General features: G+C 48.8%; 1 protein-coding gene across 50 annotated transcripts in view; it reads right to left on the bottom strand.

Annotated features, from left to right (window-relative positions):
• Positions 1 to 18,937, bottom strand: part of LOC122388943 (broad-complex core protein isoforms 1/2/3/4/5-like) — a 62,646-nt gene that overhangs the window by 37,192 nt on the left and 6,517 nt on the right. For 2 of the 50 annotated variants that reach the window (XM_043380521.1, XM_043380510.1), the window contains exons 6-7: positions 2,809 to 3,004; positions 2,192 to 2,656 (exon numbers count right to left, since the gene is read on the bottom strand). The exons of 27 other annotated variants lie outside the window; for them this stretch is intronic. In XM_043380521.1, the coding sequence (XP_043236456.1) occupies positions 2,817 to 3,004 (188 nt within the window). In that variant the 3' untranslated portion in view covers positions 2,192 to 2,656; positions 2,809 to 2,816. Of the gene's footprint in view, positions 1 to 280; positions 298 to 570; positions 1,527 to 2,191; positions 2,657 to 2,808; positions 3,005 to 5,195; positions 6,307 to 7,072; positions 8,171 to 8,689; positions 9,421 to 11,620; positions 11,765 to 12,068; positions 12,847 to 13,259; positions 14,243 to 14,448; positions 15,493 to 15,809; positions 16,610 to 18,937 lie in introns of those variants that run through there. 21 more of the 50 variants (XM_043380512.1, XM_043380508.1, XM_043380530.1 and 18 more) reach the window with 17 other exon arrangements.

Below are 18,937 nucleotides of genomic sequence, written 5' to 3'. Positions count from 1 at the left end.
GATAGGAGCGCTCCTCGCAGAGCGTCCTCTGCAGCAGCGCGGCCGTCTCGGCAGCATCCAGTCCGGCCGCCTCCGCCTGCAGGAGGGCGCGGCGCCGGCGGCGGGTTAGTGTGGAGCGCGAGAGGCGCGGCGGCGGCGGCGGCTGCGGGCCGGCCACCGCAGGCTGCTGCGGCCACGGCGGCTGCGCGGCCAGCCCCGGTCGATAGGCGCCCTGCCCCGGCGGCTGGGCGGCGGCGGGCTCATACCAGTACAGGCCGGCGGGCCAGCGCGAGCCTCCGGCACCGAACTCACCGCCGCCTGAAACACCGGCGGAGTGGACCGTGAGGATGAGAGCGATTAAACCAGTTCTAGTTTTAGACAGGAATGGAGCACCTGTCAACGTTCTCTCGAATTTCCACAGGCTGGCTGAAGGAAAGAGTCGAAATGAGGCGACTGCGCTGAAGCATGTGACCGGAAGGATTTTGACTTTCAAATATGGGATGGTGCCCGGTTGAAATAATTCATTGCGCCAGAGAAATTGATCACACTACAATCATATTGCTCATCTTGTCTCCACAGACCAGGTGAAGGTGTGAGCCAATGTCTTTTATTCCGCACCGCTGAAATACAGCGTGCTATAGCTACACTCCGGTACTACACTATGCTACAGGCAACACAAACACATCTAGAGAGGAAAAAAGTTTGGACGATGCCAAAATAATCTGACCACCTCGCCAAACCCATGATAACTTAATTGAAGGTAGAAACCATCCAGATAGCCTGTAAAATAAACCTTACAAAAACTCATAGCCCACATGCTTTCAAAAGCCGCCTATTCAAAACTTGCCTCACTGGACGCTCAACGTTTCTTTTTAAGAGAGACATCATTAACCCCTTTGTATCAATGTCACGAAAGGAGGAGCGGTCGCCGTTTGGCCCGTCGGCCGACAGACGACAGACAAAAAGTGCCAAATTGCGTCAAAGTACACCACCAGCGACCCGCAGCCACACATAACCATAAGCCCAGCGAGTCTTACACTTATAGCCGCAGACCCGGCAGGTAATGCCCAGTCCCCACAGTCAATCGATTTCCGCCAATCAGCTCAAAAAGAACCATAACAAAATACGATATCCCATCTGGGTAGCTTAGGTGAGATTCGCATTACAACGCAATATTTGAAACTACAGCTGTCACACCAAGCTCACATAACGGAAGCTCGTATTTATGATTTGAAAGTAACTGCAAAAAGCTAAATGTACCATTTGAGCGAATAAGCCCAGGAGTCTTCTACATATAGATCATACAGCCACGGTAATGCTCGTTCCACCATCGTCCGTTCCAGCCCAGAGCACCATTCACGTATTTCCCGAATAGGCCTGCGAATGATAGCGCTGGATGTGGACTTTTAGGTGGCCCTTCTGACTGAGGACCTTGTTGCAGTAAGGGCACGTGGTCTCCCCCCGGTGCATGGCCTGGTGGTTGCGGAAAGTAGATGGCGCGTAGAACAAACGACCGCACAGCTCACACGGTCTGCCCGCCGAAAAATCTGAAACAGAGGCCACGTGACTCTGTAAAAATCCAGGAAGTAATGGAGTAACGCCATTCACAGATACTCTCCAAGAGATGCTTTTTACGTTTTCCATCACTACAGAAAATCGTCATTAGTTGCTCAAACTGGCAAATGATATGATGAAATTTAGGCGTTAATAACACATAACATCTGAGACTTATCAGGCGGTGGTAAAATCGTTGTATTTCTACATAACATCACGAAACTTCGTATGAAAAACGAAACTTGTTGAAAAATCATATTTGCTCTCTCATGACCTTTTAGGACCAATTTGGTCACCTAAGCTTCTGGCAGGAAAATTCAGAAAATGTTTTAAAAGCTACATATTGCTTTTGTGCGCGCTCCTTACTTTTTTGTTTGCGAGATGCGGCGTCGCCTTGTCTGATATGGTGGATCTTCACAAAAAATAATAAAATTTGACCTTTGACGGCCTCTAGTGGCGACATTTTTTCTACCTTGTCGAAAATTACCTCCATATTTTCGACAAACCTTTTACGAGCTTTCAAAAACCGTTTGTCGTTTCACACTTCATTGCCTCGTAATGAACGCCTGGAACAATTATACACGCTTCAAACCCATCAATTGCGCAAGGGTCAAATCGCCACTGACCAGTGTCCACCCAACAACCGAAACACGATGGAGGCGACAGCGAAAGCAGTTTATTTATTCAATTAAAGTGTTCAGACGAAACGCAAAAACTTAAGACAGGCGCAAATCGCAATCTACATGGTATCAAGGACCGACCGGTCAAAGTTTGTCACATAGGTAGGTCGCCAAACATTTTCTTTGTGCGCAGCAGCCAAACGTTTCTGTCAAATAAATGGCATGTAGCACGACCCCGCCACTATTTGGCCGGCATCCGCTAAACGACAAGCTCATGATGCCTTTCTGAATGTGGACATGCGCAGAGAAGGGAAGTGGATTTTCTTAATTGGTCCGTGGGTGCCGGCACCGGATGTGCACTTTCAGGTGGCCCTTGTGACTGAAGATCTTGCTGCAGAAAGGGCACGTGGTCTCCCCTCGGTGCAGAGCCAAGTGGCCGCGGAAGGTGGAGTACGCGGAGAATTCCCGACGACACACCTTGCAAACGAATTTCGGTGACCACACTGAAACAAACACACCGCAGATATCAGGCAGGGGAAAAACTATTTCCGAACAATTGGTCCCCGTCCAATATATGTACGGCTGCATGACGTCTATCTCATTCAAGTTACAGAATTCAAATGGGTAAAATGTTTTTACCGAAAGAATGTCTTACCAAATAATCTACTGGCCCCCTGAGACGTTCCGCTGCTGGTGGACATTGGCCATGTGTCGACTGAGGCTGCCCTTTTGACTGAAAACTTTCAGACAGACTGGGCAGATTGTCTCACCACGGTGCATCGCCTTGTGGTGTGAGAGAGTTGAGAGGCTGGCGAACGAACGCGGGCAGAGCTCACACTGCCAAGGCCCGCCTGTGGATAAACATTGTTCTGACTACCTTGTGGACCAGAATAAGGTAGCGAGAAACGTATTGTTGGGGTCGGTTCAGATGAAATAAAATGAATTGTGATATGTTCATTGTTCATACAGTCATAAATCCTGTACATTCTCCAAGACTCGATCTGGCAAAAAATTATCACCGCAAAAATAATAACAGTGTCCGCTAGTCTGCTGACGAACGGAATCACGAATCACCAGGAAGACATCTCGTCAATCAACAAACTGAGGCGGAAATGCACGATGGCCATGCCAATGCATGTCATATGCTTAGTGAGTCCGAGCGGATGTTTAGATTGTCCGAGTCAAGATTCTTCAACATAATCCGAGTGAGGTTCTGACGACCTATACAGGTGCCACGTACAGCCCTCTGCACACTGCGTGGTAGGTATTCTTTTTTCGACAAAACCGATAATAACTCAAAGATTATGTTATCAGTCGGTCGAAACTCATTGCACATAGATGCGCCATGCTCCACTCCTTCGATTGTGTCTATCACTAAACAAAGTATACGCCTAGTGTGGCAGCAAAATGCAAAAGTTTGTTTTGGGGGCAAATATAAACTTTTGTGTTTTGTTGCCAAACTAGATGGAAAATCTATACCACGAAAAGTCTAATCTAAGGTACGGAGCCTCGCGCGTCTTGCTGTCACGATTTCCGAGTGACATATAGCATAGTATTCGAGTTATTCTCGGTTTTGTCGGAAAAAGAATACCTACCACGCAGTGTGCAGAGGGCTGTACTTCCGTATAAAATGACAGGACATTTCGACACTGGTTCTCAGAGTTGTGTCAATGGAAAGATCGTTTCCTTTTAATCATCTCAGGCCTTCAGTACCAACAATATGTAGGCATAACCCATTATCTCTTGAGAAAGCTCGCAGATGCGTTATGTTTCCTGAACGCGAAGAGCTATGCTAACCTATCTGCCGTGACTGCCTATAGATTATGACCAGTCATAAAACCCTACAAAGCGAATATCACATTCACGCATAGCTATTTATCAACTCTTGCATAGCTGTGTTTCGTCGTCACGCCAAGGCACATTCGTTAAAAAAAGTTTAAATGAGTTTTTATTGACGTCGGAGACCAGATATGTATTAACAAAGCTGGTAAAATTTATTTTCACGCGCCTAATCACGCTAGAGACATAACACGGGCGAGGACATAAATAGACGTTCACAGTAAAAGAAGAATAAGCTGTCCATTCGGACAGAACACGCAGTATCTGGTTCACTGCAATCCTTTGTCTGCTCTATAGGTTTTGTCTCCTCGTGGTCTGCAATTGCATACAACGCCAAACTTCCTCCCAGAAATCCTACTGGCCTTCTGAGGAGTAGAGAGCCGGACTTCCTCCCAGAAATCCTACTGGCTTCCTGGCGAGTACTCTGGATGCATCATGACTATGTGCCGAGTGAGGTTGATCTTTTTACTGAGAGCCTTCCGACAAACAGGGCAGCCGGTCTGGCCACGGTGAAGTGCCTTGTGCTGTGAGAGGCTCGCCAGGCTGGCGAACAGCCGGTTGCACATCATGCACTTCACAGGCCCGTCTGCAAGTGGAGATCAAATCACACTGACATATGCATCGTGATACGGCGGCGAGAAATGGTTTGTGAGAGTCAGGTTAAATCGCTGAATTAATGAAAAAAATATATCTTATGGAAAGCTGAAGTTACAGATATTCTGAATATCTTACACAAACGATATTTTTCAGAAATAAACATGGCATATAAATATGTATTCTTTTAATTTAGCTCGAATACTAGGATAGACGGATAGTAAGAGCCGGAGCCCACACAAGCAGAGCTTGCTGCGCAGGTCTCAGCCTCTACCTTACGACCGGGCAATGCCATGTTGAATCGGGATAATCTATGTAGATGTCGTTCCCAGACCCACTCAACTGATTTTAACTGGTTCCTCTCACCAACCACAGGCCAGCCCCGCCAGGAGTCTCTTAGATGGAGAGCACGTGTGACTCGAGCCCGAGTTATCACAACCCCGAGTTCAAAGCTCATAGAGACTAGAGACCATCCAGTATCCAAACGTAAGCCGCAAACCCTCCCAAGAGTAGCCCACAAAATCAGAACATACTCCTTGTAGTATTTGACACCTTTTGGCATACGCTTCGAGTCTTCTGACCAGGTCATCGCACATTCAAACCGACGTGTTACAAAACGAGACTTTTATTCACTCGAGACCGCATGAGTTGCGAGAGAGGTACAAAGTTGATTCAAAAGCATCCACCTAATTAAAATCACGAAAAAAGAACGAACGGGAGGAAGCTCCTGCAAAGCCATTCGACAACTACCTTGCCAAAAACCAGAAATCAGAATGCTACTACATAGAACTAGTCACTACAAGATATATTACAGAGAACACCTTAGAAAAACATGAACTAACGAGTGAAAGAGAAAAACTGCAGACAAGACACCTTTCAAACTTCTTTTCATTTGTTGAGCATTCTCGTTTATTGATTAACTTCAGGTCTTACATTCGCTCTACGTTCTCTACCATTCTACAAGGAAAAAGGTGACCCAACTCAATATTTACAGTGGGCTAGGCTGCCGAGGCTATCGGGTTGTGACACTTGTGAAAGGGTCTCAATCGAGATCGACTTTTCGGGCCGCACAGAACTTGAGTGTTCGACATGAGCAGAAATCTTTGAGCGATACTGTTCCTGCTAAATGATGAGCTTTCTGTGTTCTGTCTTCTTTTTTTTTGTCCACTTTCAGGGGTCAAGTAAACGTAGTTCTTTTTTATAATTTCGGTGCAATACTTTCGGTGGATGCTGTCAATTCGTTTTTTTTTTTGCGTTATGGCTCTAACGATGTACCATAAACATCAGGGTGAAAGGAAAAATTTCACCATCTTAAAATAGCCACAACGCGTTTTCATATCTAACCGAAGAGGATCGCTTCAGTCGGGATCAGCCAACATCGCAATACTTCATTCTAGCCAGCAATTTGGCCAACAGCGTAGGCCAAACATGAAACAACATTTCAGCAAGAACCAGAATCAGAAGGGGTTTATCCAAATTATGACATCAGTAGAGTTGCATTATCAATGCCTTTTTGTGTCGATGTGTTTGCGCCGCAGGTGAAGGCGCATGTTATGACAAGTTGAGAATGTTTTATGGCAGACAGGGCAGGAGGTTAGGCCTCGGTGGAGCTCCATGTGGTTGCGCAGGCCGGCAGACCACCTGAAGCGTTTTCCACAGATGTGACACTCGGTGCCCGCCGGCGGTGGAGCCTCGTCCGCCAGTGGCTGCGGATAGAACCCTGAAACCGGCCACGGCGACTGTCAGAGGCGGGCGGACAGACGACTGTCAGAGGCGGGCAGACAGACGACTGTCAGAAATACTGTCAGAAATACTGTCAGCGGGGCTGGCAGATGGACCGGCGACTGTCAGAGGCGGGCGGACAGACGGCTGTCAGAGGCAGGCGGACAGACGACTGTCAAAAACCCTCAGAGGGACTGACAGATGGACCGGCGACTGTCAGAGGCGGGCGGACAGACGACTGTCAGAAATACTGTCAGCGGGGCTGACTGATGGACCGGCAACTGTCAGAAGGGCGGACAGACGACTGTCAAAAACCCTCAGAGGGACTGACAGATGGACCGGCGACTGTCAGAGGCGGGCGGACAGACGGCTGTCAGAAATACTGTCAGCGGGGCTGACAGACGGACCAGCAACTGTCAGCACGGCGACTGACAGTGGACCTGATACCGTAACTGCTGCTTAACCAGCAGTACCAACCAGCCCGGATTTTCATAGAACCGATCTGAGGTTGGCCAGCGCCAATGATCGCAGAAAAGTAATACATCAGAACTCAATCAACATGGGGAAAATGTGGTGATGGCAGTGGACCTCTGAAGGCTGACAGCACCTCTTGGAAACGCAAAGCCAAACTCGTTCGATTTCGCGATTAAAATTCATGAAACAAAAAACAAAGGTCCAAAAATTTTCTCAACCAAAGGTGGACTTTGATAAAATACTAAACATTCCTACCTTCAAAGAGCGAAGACCACGTGGTCAACTTGGATCTTTGTTCTAACCCTTTCCAAAAAAATAAAAACTAGATAAGGCTATCATTGTATAAGAACTTGTACACCGAAAACAAAAAACATCGCAGACGGAAAGCATCAGCATGCTTTAGGAACGATAAGCACAATGAGAGAATTTCCCCACAAAAATTAAATATCCAGAGCAGATAAGGCCCAATCTCTAACATAACACGTAAACGTCAGTGATGCTAAAATAGCGGGGAACGTCAGACTAAAAGATGGCAACGCGGACTGGGGCGCAAAATTTCCTGAATAAGTATAGCCTACATACATAACATTTGTTGCCTCACAATGTTTACACAGAAGTCGCTAGACTGCAATATGCACTGTCTTCGACTCACCCTGAATTCCTTAACTTAGTTACAAGGCTGATGGTAAAGAAAACGACGAACGTGAAGTTACACTCGTGGTTACAGCCAGGTTAACAACACCAACATCGCTGCACCTAAGTCCGAGTCTCACTAGTACCGAGTCTAGGTAAGTTATGGCACTGATACTGAATCACGACCGTGATTTAAGAACGTGCTACGGGTACAAATCACGACCATGTAGAACCAAAGTCAATAATCTAGTAGCGGTAGCACGGTGGAGAGCTGACATCTTGGAGCGCCCCGTGACGCAGCATTCACCGACAGAACTAACTGCCCTCCAATCTCCTCAGAGGTAGTTTGTCTTCAACTCCGGAAACCGCCGATCCATCACCTTAGAGCCGACCCAAACTCCGAGTGCGTCCTTCTCAGTTGCCCGGGACCGTGGTTGGCGGCCCAGCGGGGGGCCGCCGTCCCGACACTCCTCTCTGAGTCTCCCGATCAATGACTTCCCCATCCCCAGGAGCCGATCTCACTACAACCTCCTGAGCAGCGCCCTGCTCCGGCGCTGCGAGGTTGGCATCCCTCGAATGCACGTGTTCTATGTGGTATTTCAGCGAGCTTTTCGTGGCGTAGACTCGCGCGCAGTACGGGCAGCGGGTCTGGCCACGGTGCAGCTCCGTATGATTGGCGAGTCCCGTCTGGTGGCGGTAGCAGCGGCCGCACTGGCTGCATTGGAACGGGCCCTGTCCCGTCTCACGGCGTCCCACTGCAACGGAAGGCAACACGGACACCTTTGAGCAACGGCGGGACCGTGGCACTCGGCGACCCAATGAACACCGACCGGCTGCCGGGTCAACCGAGATAGCGTGTCGGCCACTTTACGGGCTCCGTACCGATAGGCCGTAAATTTTTCATGGTGATTAGAAATGTCCAAGAAACAAATTAATTCTACCCGTGGAGGGCGATGGAGTACTTGTGACACCGAAGCCTCATATGCCAAATAAACGTCAAGGGTAATTGGGGTGTTTTGGGCTACTTTCGCGAGTCTGTCACACTCCTAAAAGGCATCAAAAGACACCGATCGAATGACAAATTTATGGAACCGGGAAAGGAAAACTGAAGAGAATCTCCGTCTTTCGAGCATTGCCAATAGAGAAACAGCACTTCAGCTGAAGCCGAAAAAGGCCAGAGAGCGGATGACTTCCACCAGCACCCTCGAGTCCATCAATTGTCCCCGTTGAAGGTCTCATTCCTGACAAGTCTTCTACAACCAAGAAAACAGCCATGGTCACTACCTGGTTGTATTTATAATGGTCTACCTATAAAAGTTGGCACGAAATCAACTGACGACGGTCTAGCTACCTACATCAATATCCATAGTCTGCGGTTACTTTTACATAATGCAGAGGTACCATTGACGGTGGCAGATGGGTATAACCCAGCTTACAAACTGCTGATGCTAATTATTTACAACAGGAAGTGGGGCTAGACCGATGTAAAAATATAAGTAAACAATATCAGAAAGGGTCAAATATCTTGCATATTCTTATATGCATAAAAATATCTTGTATAAAATCAGCAAAGGAGATTCTACGACAAAAATAAAATAAAATTCATACAAGATAGCTCCATGAGACACCTCCTGGGTCCTCGTGTAAATACCTAAAAAGGGACTTGTCCTAGCCTGTGACAACGCCATCAAAAACTACACGACCGCGCGTGGGAGCACGTTTAAATACCACGATCTACACAAACTGTCCAATTACACAACCTATCGCTTTCTACATTTGTCAGGAAGACTCTACACCGATCATTTGAAACCTCGGTGAATCGTCTCCAAATGGATCTTCAGGTTGGTTTTGTTGGAGAAAATTTTCATGCACACTACACAAGTAGTCTCCCCGGTGTGTACTTTCTTGTGGGCCGTCAGAGCCGATTTTCGAACAAACTTCTTTCCGCAAAGTTCGCAGGCGCAACCGCCAGCGAGCGACCTGGCAGAGGCAACGCGCATTAACCCTGAAACAAAGCCGAGATCAATTAGAGGCTTACCACCATCAGTTTATTATGTTCATAGATCCATTAATTAAAAAGTATGTTTAATTGGGGGAAGCCACATTATTGTTTAGATATCGTAGCATCCCAAAATGTCACCATAATACATATCTCATCTTCCACATATCCAAGTGGTAAACGGTAATGTTCCAACGGCAAAATGTTGAATTGCTAACATTTGAACAGAAAGGTTGGGGGTACTTAGGCAAGTACGAGTATGCCGTTGTGAGCATGGATCCTGAAGACACATAACATGTGGAGAGCCAAAGAAGTCTAAAGATGTCCGAGATTGTTGATTACCTTATCAATGGACAAAGTTCATTTACCGTAACAGGCATAATAGTGGATTGCCTGTTCCCAACAGAAATGAAACAGAATAACTTTGATGCTGCGACTGGTCGTGGTAGATAGCAAAACAACACCATTACAATTCAGAAAATTACTGTTGGGCATGAAACAAAACTACATATATAACCAGACACTAAAACATCCTAGCTAGCTGATCCAAAGAACCACCAATTTCTCTAATACTCCGTTTCCAACTCGCAACCATCGAGCCATGGCTTACAAAAACACATGGATGAGGCACACATACATAGGTATATTTGAAAGGACACGTCTTCAAGCTCAGATCTCAACATTTGAACGACCACATAGAAGCCTGGAGCAATCATACCACTGCAAATAAGACCAGTCTGACTGCGCTAACTGCCCCACACATTGTCCGCACACACCTCCCCAGTCCACCCCATCAAACGCACCATCATGGCACGGCGCTGCCCAAAGGCAGCATTCCTGTGTGAGACAGGCTGGCTCCGCAAAGGTCACCAGGTTCAAAACAACACGTGGTACACTTAAAGGTAGTGTGCCAGCTTTCCTGGACCGTATGGAGTTAATGGCCCAGATAAGGAGAACCGGATTTTTAGAACTTATCCATACCTTCAAAACTCATGGAAACGTCTTAAATTCTTCAAATTTTGAGTACCCCAGTGCGAAATTCGCCCCGACGGGTTGTCGGTCGTACCCCAACCACATTTCACACCACTATGAACAATAAATGCACACACTGAAATCGCTATTACCGATATGCTCATCCAATCAAGTTTCGATAAACCCGTTCATCATCATCTCCTGCGGTTTCGAACACGCCTGTTAGGTGGTGCGGCAGACCGCGCCCAAAGCCAGGGCCCCGGTAACGTGAGGTAGCCGAGTCGGGGCAGCGTGCGCTGACCCAAGCCGGGGCCGCGCGTCCTCCCGGTGTCATGTGATAGCCCGGGGCTGCCCGCGGGGATGCGGTAGACCGCGCCCAAAGCTGCGGCCCCGGCTTGGGTCAGCGCACGCTGCCCCGACTCGGCTACCTCACGTTACCGGGGCCCTGGCTTTGGGCGCGGCTTCCGCTCATACTTTGTGGTGCGGTGGTGGTGCGTCGGGCCGCGCGCTCTGACTTCGGCCAAGAAAAATGCGTCAGCTGATCATTGTCATTTCTGCCACTTGCGTGTGGTGAAATGGGGTCATAACTTAAGAGACGGCTTTTTCATATCAATTATTTTACATAAAATCATATTTCAAACCATAAATAATGTTCGACAGCCAAATTAAAGAAACAATACCAATACAGGTTTACAGTTTAAGGCTCGACATTGTGTTGTCTACGATTAGACAGCTGATAACTCATTCCCGTACGTCGTAACTCTATAATGACCTTTGCTTATTGTCACATGTGCGCCGCATTCGCGATTGTTGCCGACGCCTGTTTACAGGTCAGCCCACTACAGTTGTTATACATATCGAAAAACCGATAAACTTTTAGGCGAAAAAGGCACTATTCCAGGCCCATTTTTGATTTTTTTTTGCGATATTAGGTAAAAACAGAAGCTTCTTATCCTAGGAAAAATAAAATGGAAAATCTTTCAAAGGTGGCACACTACCTTTAACCAGCCTCCAGGGTCTGAGCGACCCATGCATTTGGCCACCAATTCTAAAACGAGAGGGGATACATAGACACACAGCCAATCTCCAGAGATTCGCAGGCCCGTGGATTACAGGTTTTAAAATAACAGACGGTAAGTCCAGCCCATTTCAACCCGACCAGTCCACCGGTAAGTCATAAGAGTCCCCAAGGATAGGCGAGACACACATTATCAGAGTTTGTCTATCGCCCGCGGTCACCAGTTCCAGAACACCTGGCTATAGACGCTCCCCGGCTCCAGGTCCCGCGTGGCTCTCTCTGTGTACCGTCGTAGCATGTCCAGGGTGTGGTGAGCGGGCCCAGGGGCCGGCAGCAGCGGCGGAGGCGGCCAGCGCGCTCCTGCAACCGGGGCACCGGTTTGGTGGGGTGGGTGAGCCGCGGACCGGCTGACTTCGCGCGGGACCATACGGTCACACCGGACCGAAATGGACCGAAAAACGAAACAGACCACGAATGCAAATCAAAATAGGTTTCAAAATGCAGCCAAAAACAAGGTGAGTATTGCAAAAGCCCAAAAACAGCAAAATGGTCTTGTATCAGAAAATCAATGCCAATGGACAGAAGACAAAAACATAGGAAATCAACATAATCTTGCCCAAATTATTGTCAGCCCAGTTGTATGACACAAAATGGCCGAAACGTTTCTCGTGTCTTCGTGTTTTATTCGCGATCACACAGTGCGATAAACCCGGCGAATGGCCGACTTGCCAGTTATCCATATCACAAGTAACATTCACCCAGTAGTTTCAAAAGCAGACCTTAGCGTTCTTATCGATCGGGGCACACCACGTCGCTGAGTTAGCAGAAAAGCAGTGAACAGAAAGTGACAAATACGATACCCCATCGTAAACGTTGGTGAGTGAATAACGCAATCGTAAGTGAAGGCAGGCGACTATAGGCAAGAAATTATTGCCGTGATTAAAGCAATAACTTTCGTCATGGTCAGATATTAAACGTAATAAAAACCGATCGCATCATGACTAGTGAAAACGTTCTCTAGAAAATCCCAAAAAGCTGAGTCAATCATCGTTTCGTGATCCGCACTACCTTCGTTTGCAGAACCACACCAAACAATACAGCCCCGACAGCCCGTGCCCTCCATGGTAACCCACGGCGAGCAGCCAACAAGAGTTGTTTTTGCGCTACGACCTCAGGCCTCCTGCCGTCAAACTCTGCGACCTCAGCCCTCCTGTCCTTTCACTCCCCGCGGTCTCAGGCGGTCGGCAGGAGGGCGGCCACCTGATGCCGATCCAGCTGGTGAACGCGGTACATGTGCCGCCGGAGGTCGGACACCCGGTTCAGCATCAGCCGACACAGCGGGCAGGTGGTGCGGCCCTCGTGCAGCTTGCGGTGGTGGATGAGCGACTCCTGGTTGCGGAAGCCGGCGAGACACTCGCTGCAGCGGTACGGCTCGCCGCCGGCTGTCGGGGGACAGGCCGGGGGTCACACTGACTGTGAGCCGTCACTGGGCCGGCGACAGTCACAAAGACTGTGAGCCCGTCACCTCACAGCGAACGCCGAGATATCGCACAGGCCGATATGGAGGAACGGACTACGACGCCGAGTGCGTGGTATCCCAATAAGCTAGTTAAACACATGCTCTTATGAGACTTTTGTTTTGATACTGCCGTGAGAAAATGCATCTACCGGAATTAAAAAAAGAGTTTGAAACGAAAGTAGCAGACGGACACCATCCGCAATGTGCATGTCCATTGTCCACACAAAGTCTCGATGGGGTAAATGATCTCTCAGCACTGGAGACTATGAGCGGCGGGTGCAATTCAGGGGTGACTTCGTCATGCCAACCGACAAAAGAAAGTCAATAGTTCGTAAACATAATCATACAAAACCTCACACGGTGCATTTCGATGTAGGTATTCATTTTTATTTTTACAAAATGGCCAGTCGATGCCAAAAAATGCAATTCCAATCCGAACAAGCTTTTCTGGATCCAGCATAAATAACCGCTCCAACAACAGAACTCAGAACGAATGACGGTTCGTGTTCAAACCGATGCTCATTAAAAAACTTATGAAGCTGAAAAATTGCTTGAAAATGAAACTCAACTAACTGCTCCAGTGATGTCGCCCACCACTCACCAGTAACGCGGAAGTGTCTGGTGTTGTCCGCGAGCCGATGCTTTTTCATAAGAGACGCTGTAGAATCATCAGCTTCATTCATCAAATCTCGAGATCCAAGCCTACACACACCTTACACATTCTTTGACACTTTAAATGCAAAAAACAGCTAAATGTGGACAGATCCAAACACCACAGGTCCATCAGGTAAAGCCTCGAAATGTCCCGCAACCGAACATTACGTTGCTCATCTTACACAAATAAAACTAAAAAAGCAAAATGTTTGGCTGTAAACTTGCCGCTAGCCTAACGCAGCACGAAAGCCCAACTACCACTTTTCACCGCAAAAGCGACATCGCCGTCCGCTCGTCTTCAGGCGCATGCGCTTTAGCTGGTAGATTCATTACGTCTCTAACGCCAAATTATCACTGCCCCACCGCTCCACTGAAATCCCCGGAACCGCCCCCATCAGCGTCAGCGTCGGCGCCTTCGGAAGCGGCGGCGACGGCGGCAGCGAAGGTCCGTCGATCAGTGTCCCGTAGCAGCGCGCGCGCCTCGTCCTTGTCCATGCCGTGTGACATGTTCAGGTGGCGCAGCACGTCCGCTCGGCGGCTCAGGAAGCGGCTGCAGAGCGGACAGACGGTGCGCCCCTCGTGGGTCAGCCGGTGAGCCGACAGCGAGGCGCGCGACTGGAAGCTCCTCCAGCACACCTGGCACGTGTGCGCGCCGCCGCCGCCGCCTGTCGGCAGAGCCGCGAGCGGACCGCGCGTTACCAACGGTCGGCCAGTGAGACCGGCCGCCTGGCCTCAGACGGAGTAACTGGGCTTTGAGAGGCACGCTTCGCTCATGAAATGCGCTAGGAAATTCCAAATATTTCTAGAGGTATCGTCCATGAAGGTTTAACTTTCCTAAAATGATAATGAAAATGGAATAAAACTAAATAAAAATGGTAGCATCCATATATTAGAAACGTTCCTTCAGCGCGCCTGAACCACAAACGTAACCTCATAAAATGTGGTTTCTTGTCGCGGCGTAAAACATGTGTAAAAATTCCACGGTCTTTCAGTGCGATTTGTCGAGTCTAAGGAAAGCAGCGAGAAGATTCGAAGAACCATCAGATTTGGCCACACTCCGTGGTGTTAAGAGGATTAATTATCCAGGCATTCGCTCTCTCACACAATACGGCGCTCACTCTTCAGGTGTTTACAAAATAAGCTATTATTCCACCCTTACAAGAATACTACACTCAACGGCTTATCACAGGAAAAATCGACTCCTCCGGCTTCCATATGCGAACACAGAGCTGAAAGTGATAAATGCATCTCAGATGAACAGTACGCAGACATTACTGTTCTTTCTTGTCAGGAATTGCCTTTCCGGTAGCGCCGCTAGACAGACCATTGCTGAACGATGGCTCCCACCACCCCTCAGTCCTTACCCGTCATCCCACTGTCGACCGTTGTAGGAAAACACCCCATCGTTTTACTGGACAGTCTGCTCCCATTCTGTACCAGCCACGCACATAACCTTACTTTTAGTTGTCTGTTCCAGTCGGCAAGCACCAGCAACATCGGCAAGTATCATTCAACACTGGCCACTCCGACCTCACTGGCTCCCCCAGTCGACACCGGCCACCCTGACCTCACTGCCTGCCCTAATCAGCGTCCCTGGCCTCGCTGCCTTCACCAGTCGGCGCCAGCGTCCTAGACTTCACTGCCGTCCCCAGTCGACACCAGCCACCCTGACCTCACTGCCTTCCCCATTCGGCGCCAGGCGTCAGCACGCTATCCGCCTGTACCCGGCTCATTCCATGAGTACAGATCAGGTGTCGTCGCAGGTCGTTTGACCTGCTCAGGCAGCGGCCGCACACCGGACAGTTGGCGAGACCCTGGTGGGTGCGCCGGTGCTGGTACCACGACGACTCCGAGCGGAACGAGCGGGAGCAGATGGCGCACTGGAGACGAGCAGAGACGAGCCCCGACGCGCGCGCTGAAAGGATGGGCGGACGTGAGGGAAGCGGTAGCGTTAGACGGGCGAGAGACGAGAGCGCCGGACGTAAGGGAACCAGGGGCGCCGTCGACGGGCGTGAGAGAAGAGAGAGCGCCACCGCCTGTCCGAAGATGAAGCGGGGACGGTAACGCCCACTACAACCGAACGGGAGCTAGAAAGCAAAAATAGAAAGCAAAGAGCTAAAAAGCAAAAATATTTGACAAAATTGGGATTTAAATAGAATACCCAACGGCGGGTTCCAGCAGATTTGTAATGCCCGTAATGTTTCGGTACCGCTGTGTTATATGGGACAGCCGTTAGCGAACGCCGTTATCCATTTATTTTGTAACATTTTTATTCAATTTTCTTTTCGATGCAATAGCCTTGGTAATTGATACACTCGACAGCACTGTGGAACATTAGATTAGTAATGTAACGCATTTATACCTAAACACGTCAAAAAAAGGAGTGACAGATTTCAGAAGGCATTGTCCAAACTGGGAAATCCAGAATAGGGCAATATGTAGTTTGTGGCTTAGATAAAAGTCATCTCCGGCCATGGGGTACGCAAAGCCATAATGCCTGGTTCACACCGAGACGAGCGTTACTGCCGCTCTCAGAATCCCATTGGCAGTACTAGACCGGGGGACACTGCACACTTCGATGAGCTAAACGCCAACGGCGCGGTCTATCTGAGGCCCACCGCGACACCTCACACCGACGGGCTACCCATCTGCACGGAACCACGAGACGAGAGGACGTCACACAATGAGCCGTCTCCGTCACTAGATCCCGCTGTGTGGCGGCCATCTGCCGGCGTCCACACCGACCTGCTCATAGTCCAGCCCGATCACTTCAGCACTAACATCTGCAACGGCAACACCAACACCAGTATCCGCACCAACAGCGAAACCGACACCAGCACCACCGGGGGGCAGTCTGCGCCCGTGCACGATCCGCTGGTGCTTGTTGCGCGCGCTGGTGGTGCCGAAGCGTTTGTTGCAGAGGTTGCAGTCGGTCAGACCGCGGTGCAGCGGCATGTGGTTGCTGAGGGCCTCGCGGCTGCCGTAGCGCTTGTGGCAGACGAGGCAGGTGAACCGGCGTCCCTCGCCGGCGGCTGTGCGGGACGGATGTGTCAGGAGCCGGCCAAGAGCGAATAGAGACAGTGGTAGGCAAAGGGGAGAAAATATCGACCGGGAGAGAGATAAAAATGCGGCTGTGGAGAGCTGGCGCCAGTTGATGGCTCAGCGAAAAGGCGACATTCCGTGGCAAAAATAAGTAAGAGCGACCACCTTCCTCCGAAAAATGGCACGAGCTGATATTGTGCAACGAATCAAAAGTAATAGACACAAAATTATACGATTGATGCCGCCCTACCGCCCAGAGTATTTCGGTCAGAAACGACCAACAGCGCCAGTGAGAACAGCAGACAAAAGCACGTTGAGCAGTACAAACATAATCAAGAATACGTACCTTATCGAGAACTTTCTTCGCCGCACCGGTATCCGAAAGCGCGGAAAAAATATTCAAACAAGAACGTAGCCCAACATAAGTGTGTCTTCTTACTCGAAAAAAAACAACTAAAATAAGCCGTTTTGCAAATTCATCCACTCCCGTTATGAGCAATTGTCTTCTTTCGTCATGAGAAAATATATCAACATCAGACTAAATGTTCATTGTTCATAGTAGGTATAATTATATCTTAATCTTTCACCATCAGTTTCATGCATTCGTAATTGATTTTGTTTGATGTCATATAGCCAGTTGATAGTTGAGGCCATGTGACCGCTTGTTTCATCATTCGTTAATCTCGTACCATTCCTTCATAACATAACTTTTGATCATCGCTCACGCATCGCTGCGGCAACTCACGAGCCTGTTTCGGAGAGCACCTCTACCCTCGGTCCGCCCCGACCACGTTCCATATTGCCTTTTCAAGCTTCAGCTATTTAGTTTGATTTCCGCGGTTGTTCGATATTGCTCGGGTTTCATATTCGGAGTCGTATTATTCGGAGTTGGCTATCGCATCGGTTTGGTCGCCAGAAAGACATATCGGTTCCTACCTATCCCCACCTTAGTGTGCATCGTTTGGTCATCGATCGAAGGGTTGACACTGACGCTGTGATTCTGTTTGTCGTGTTTTCAGCTTCTCAATAAGGCCGCGCACTGCAGTTTTCATGTGGATAGATATGTGATATGCGATCTGCGAGTTTTGTTCATGTTCGTTTAGACTTGATGAGGGTCTCCTTGTATGCATTTAATTTCAAAGGATGGTTTCCTGGGACTGGCGTTTCACTGTTGTCAGATTCGAAATCCAACGAAAACAAATTAGCTTACAATTACGAGTTTGTAAATAAAAAGTGGTTGCAGATTTTCTGTCGCACCAGAAAACCCACAAATGTTATGGTCCCCGAAAACATAAGATAGTGGAATGAGTCGACAGCATGCATAACAGTGATAAGCATCTTTCTTTAACATCCTAAGAATCGTTATTTGGAAAAATGGTTTGATCATCGGAAACGTAAATTATGCAAGATAATTTGATAAATCACCGAAAGCACTTATCACCTCATTTACTAAACAATTTTCGGTTGTATAATTTTTTTCTCTCGAAAAGTTGACTGACTGAGGAGCATCTCACACACAGAATTACACCAAATTCCACACCGTTATCCTCTCCTCTCGAGTCTGACAGTGGTGAATCGCCAGTCCCAGGAGCGCGCTGCGAACCTCACCTGAGAGCAGCAGAGGGCCGGCAGGGCCGCACGGACCGCGCCGGCGGCAGCGGCGCGTGGCGGAGAGACGAGATGACAGCAGGCGCCTCCTGGCGCGCGGGCGAGCTCGGTGGGCGGGCCGCCCATCGCTCGCTCCCCTCCCCCCCCCACGACCCCCCCCCCCTCGCTCACGGAACGCGACACAGGAGCGAGCCGCGCACACACCTACTGCCACAAACTGTCTCGGACTGTAGTCGCTTGTGTGGATTTACCAGTAATTTTGGTGTTTTACTTTATTAGAATTTTGTCGGTGCCCTAGCCTTAAATTTTGCCTTCCACCATCCTGCGCATTCAATATGCTTTGACATTTGTGAATTTTGCATGACAAATTTTGATGTTCATTTTACATTGTACCTACACAATTTTGCAGGGGATCCTAGCCTTAAATTTTGCCTACACAATTTTGATTTTAATGAGATACTTTTGATGTTGATAAGTTTTAAGGCACGCGACACTTGCAAATGACAATTGGCAAAATGCAAGAGAAGGCGAAACCGAGCGCTCATTGTCAGCAAGTATCAATAAGGTTTTCCGCAGATATTGCACGCAACATTTGCGGGAATCGCAATTGAGCATCGCAGCATACTGCAGTAGACAAACGTGGAATAAAACCACGCTCAAACAAACCAAAAGAGCTGAATGAAATTTGCATTTTAGAGGTCCTCGGCAAG

The sequence above is a fragment of the Amphibalanus amphitrite genome, unplaced genomic scaffold (genome assembly GCF_019059575.1).
Source record: "Amphibalanus amphitrite isolate SeventyFive unplaced genomic scaffold, NRLGWU_Aamphi_draft 000339F_arrow, whole genome shotgun sequence".
Lineage (NCBI taxonomy): Eukaryota > Metazoa > Arthropoda > Thecostraca > Balanomorpha > Balanidae > Amphibalanus > Amphibalanus amphitrite.
This window is presented reverse-complemented; position numbering and strand designations above follow the sequence as displayed.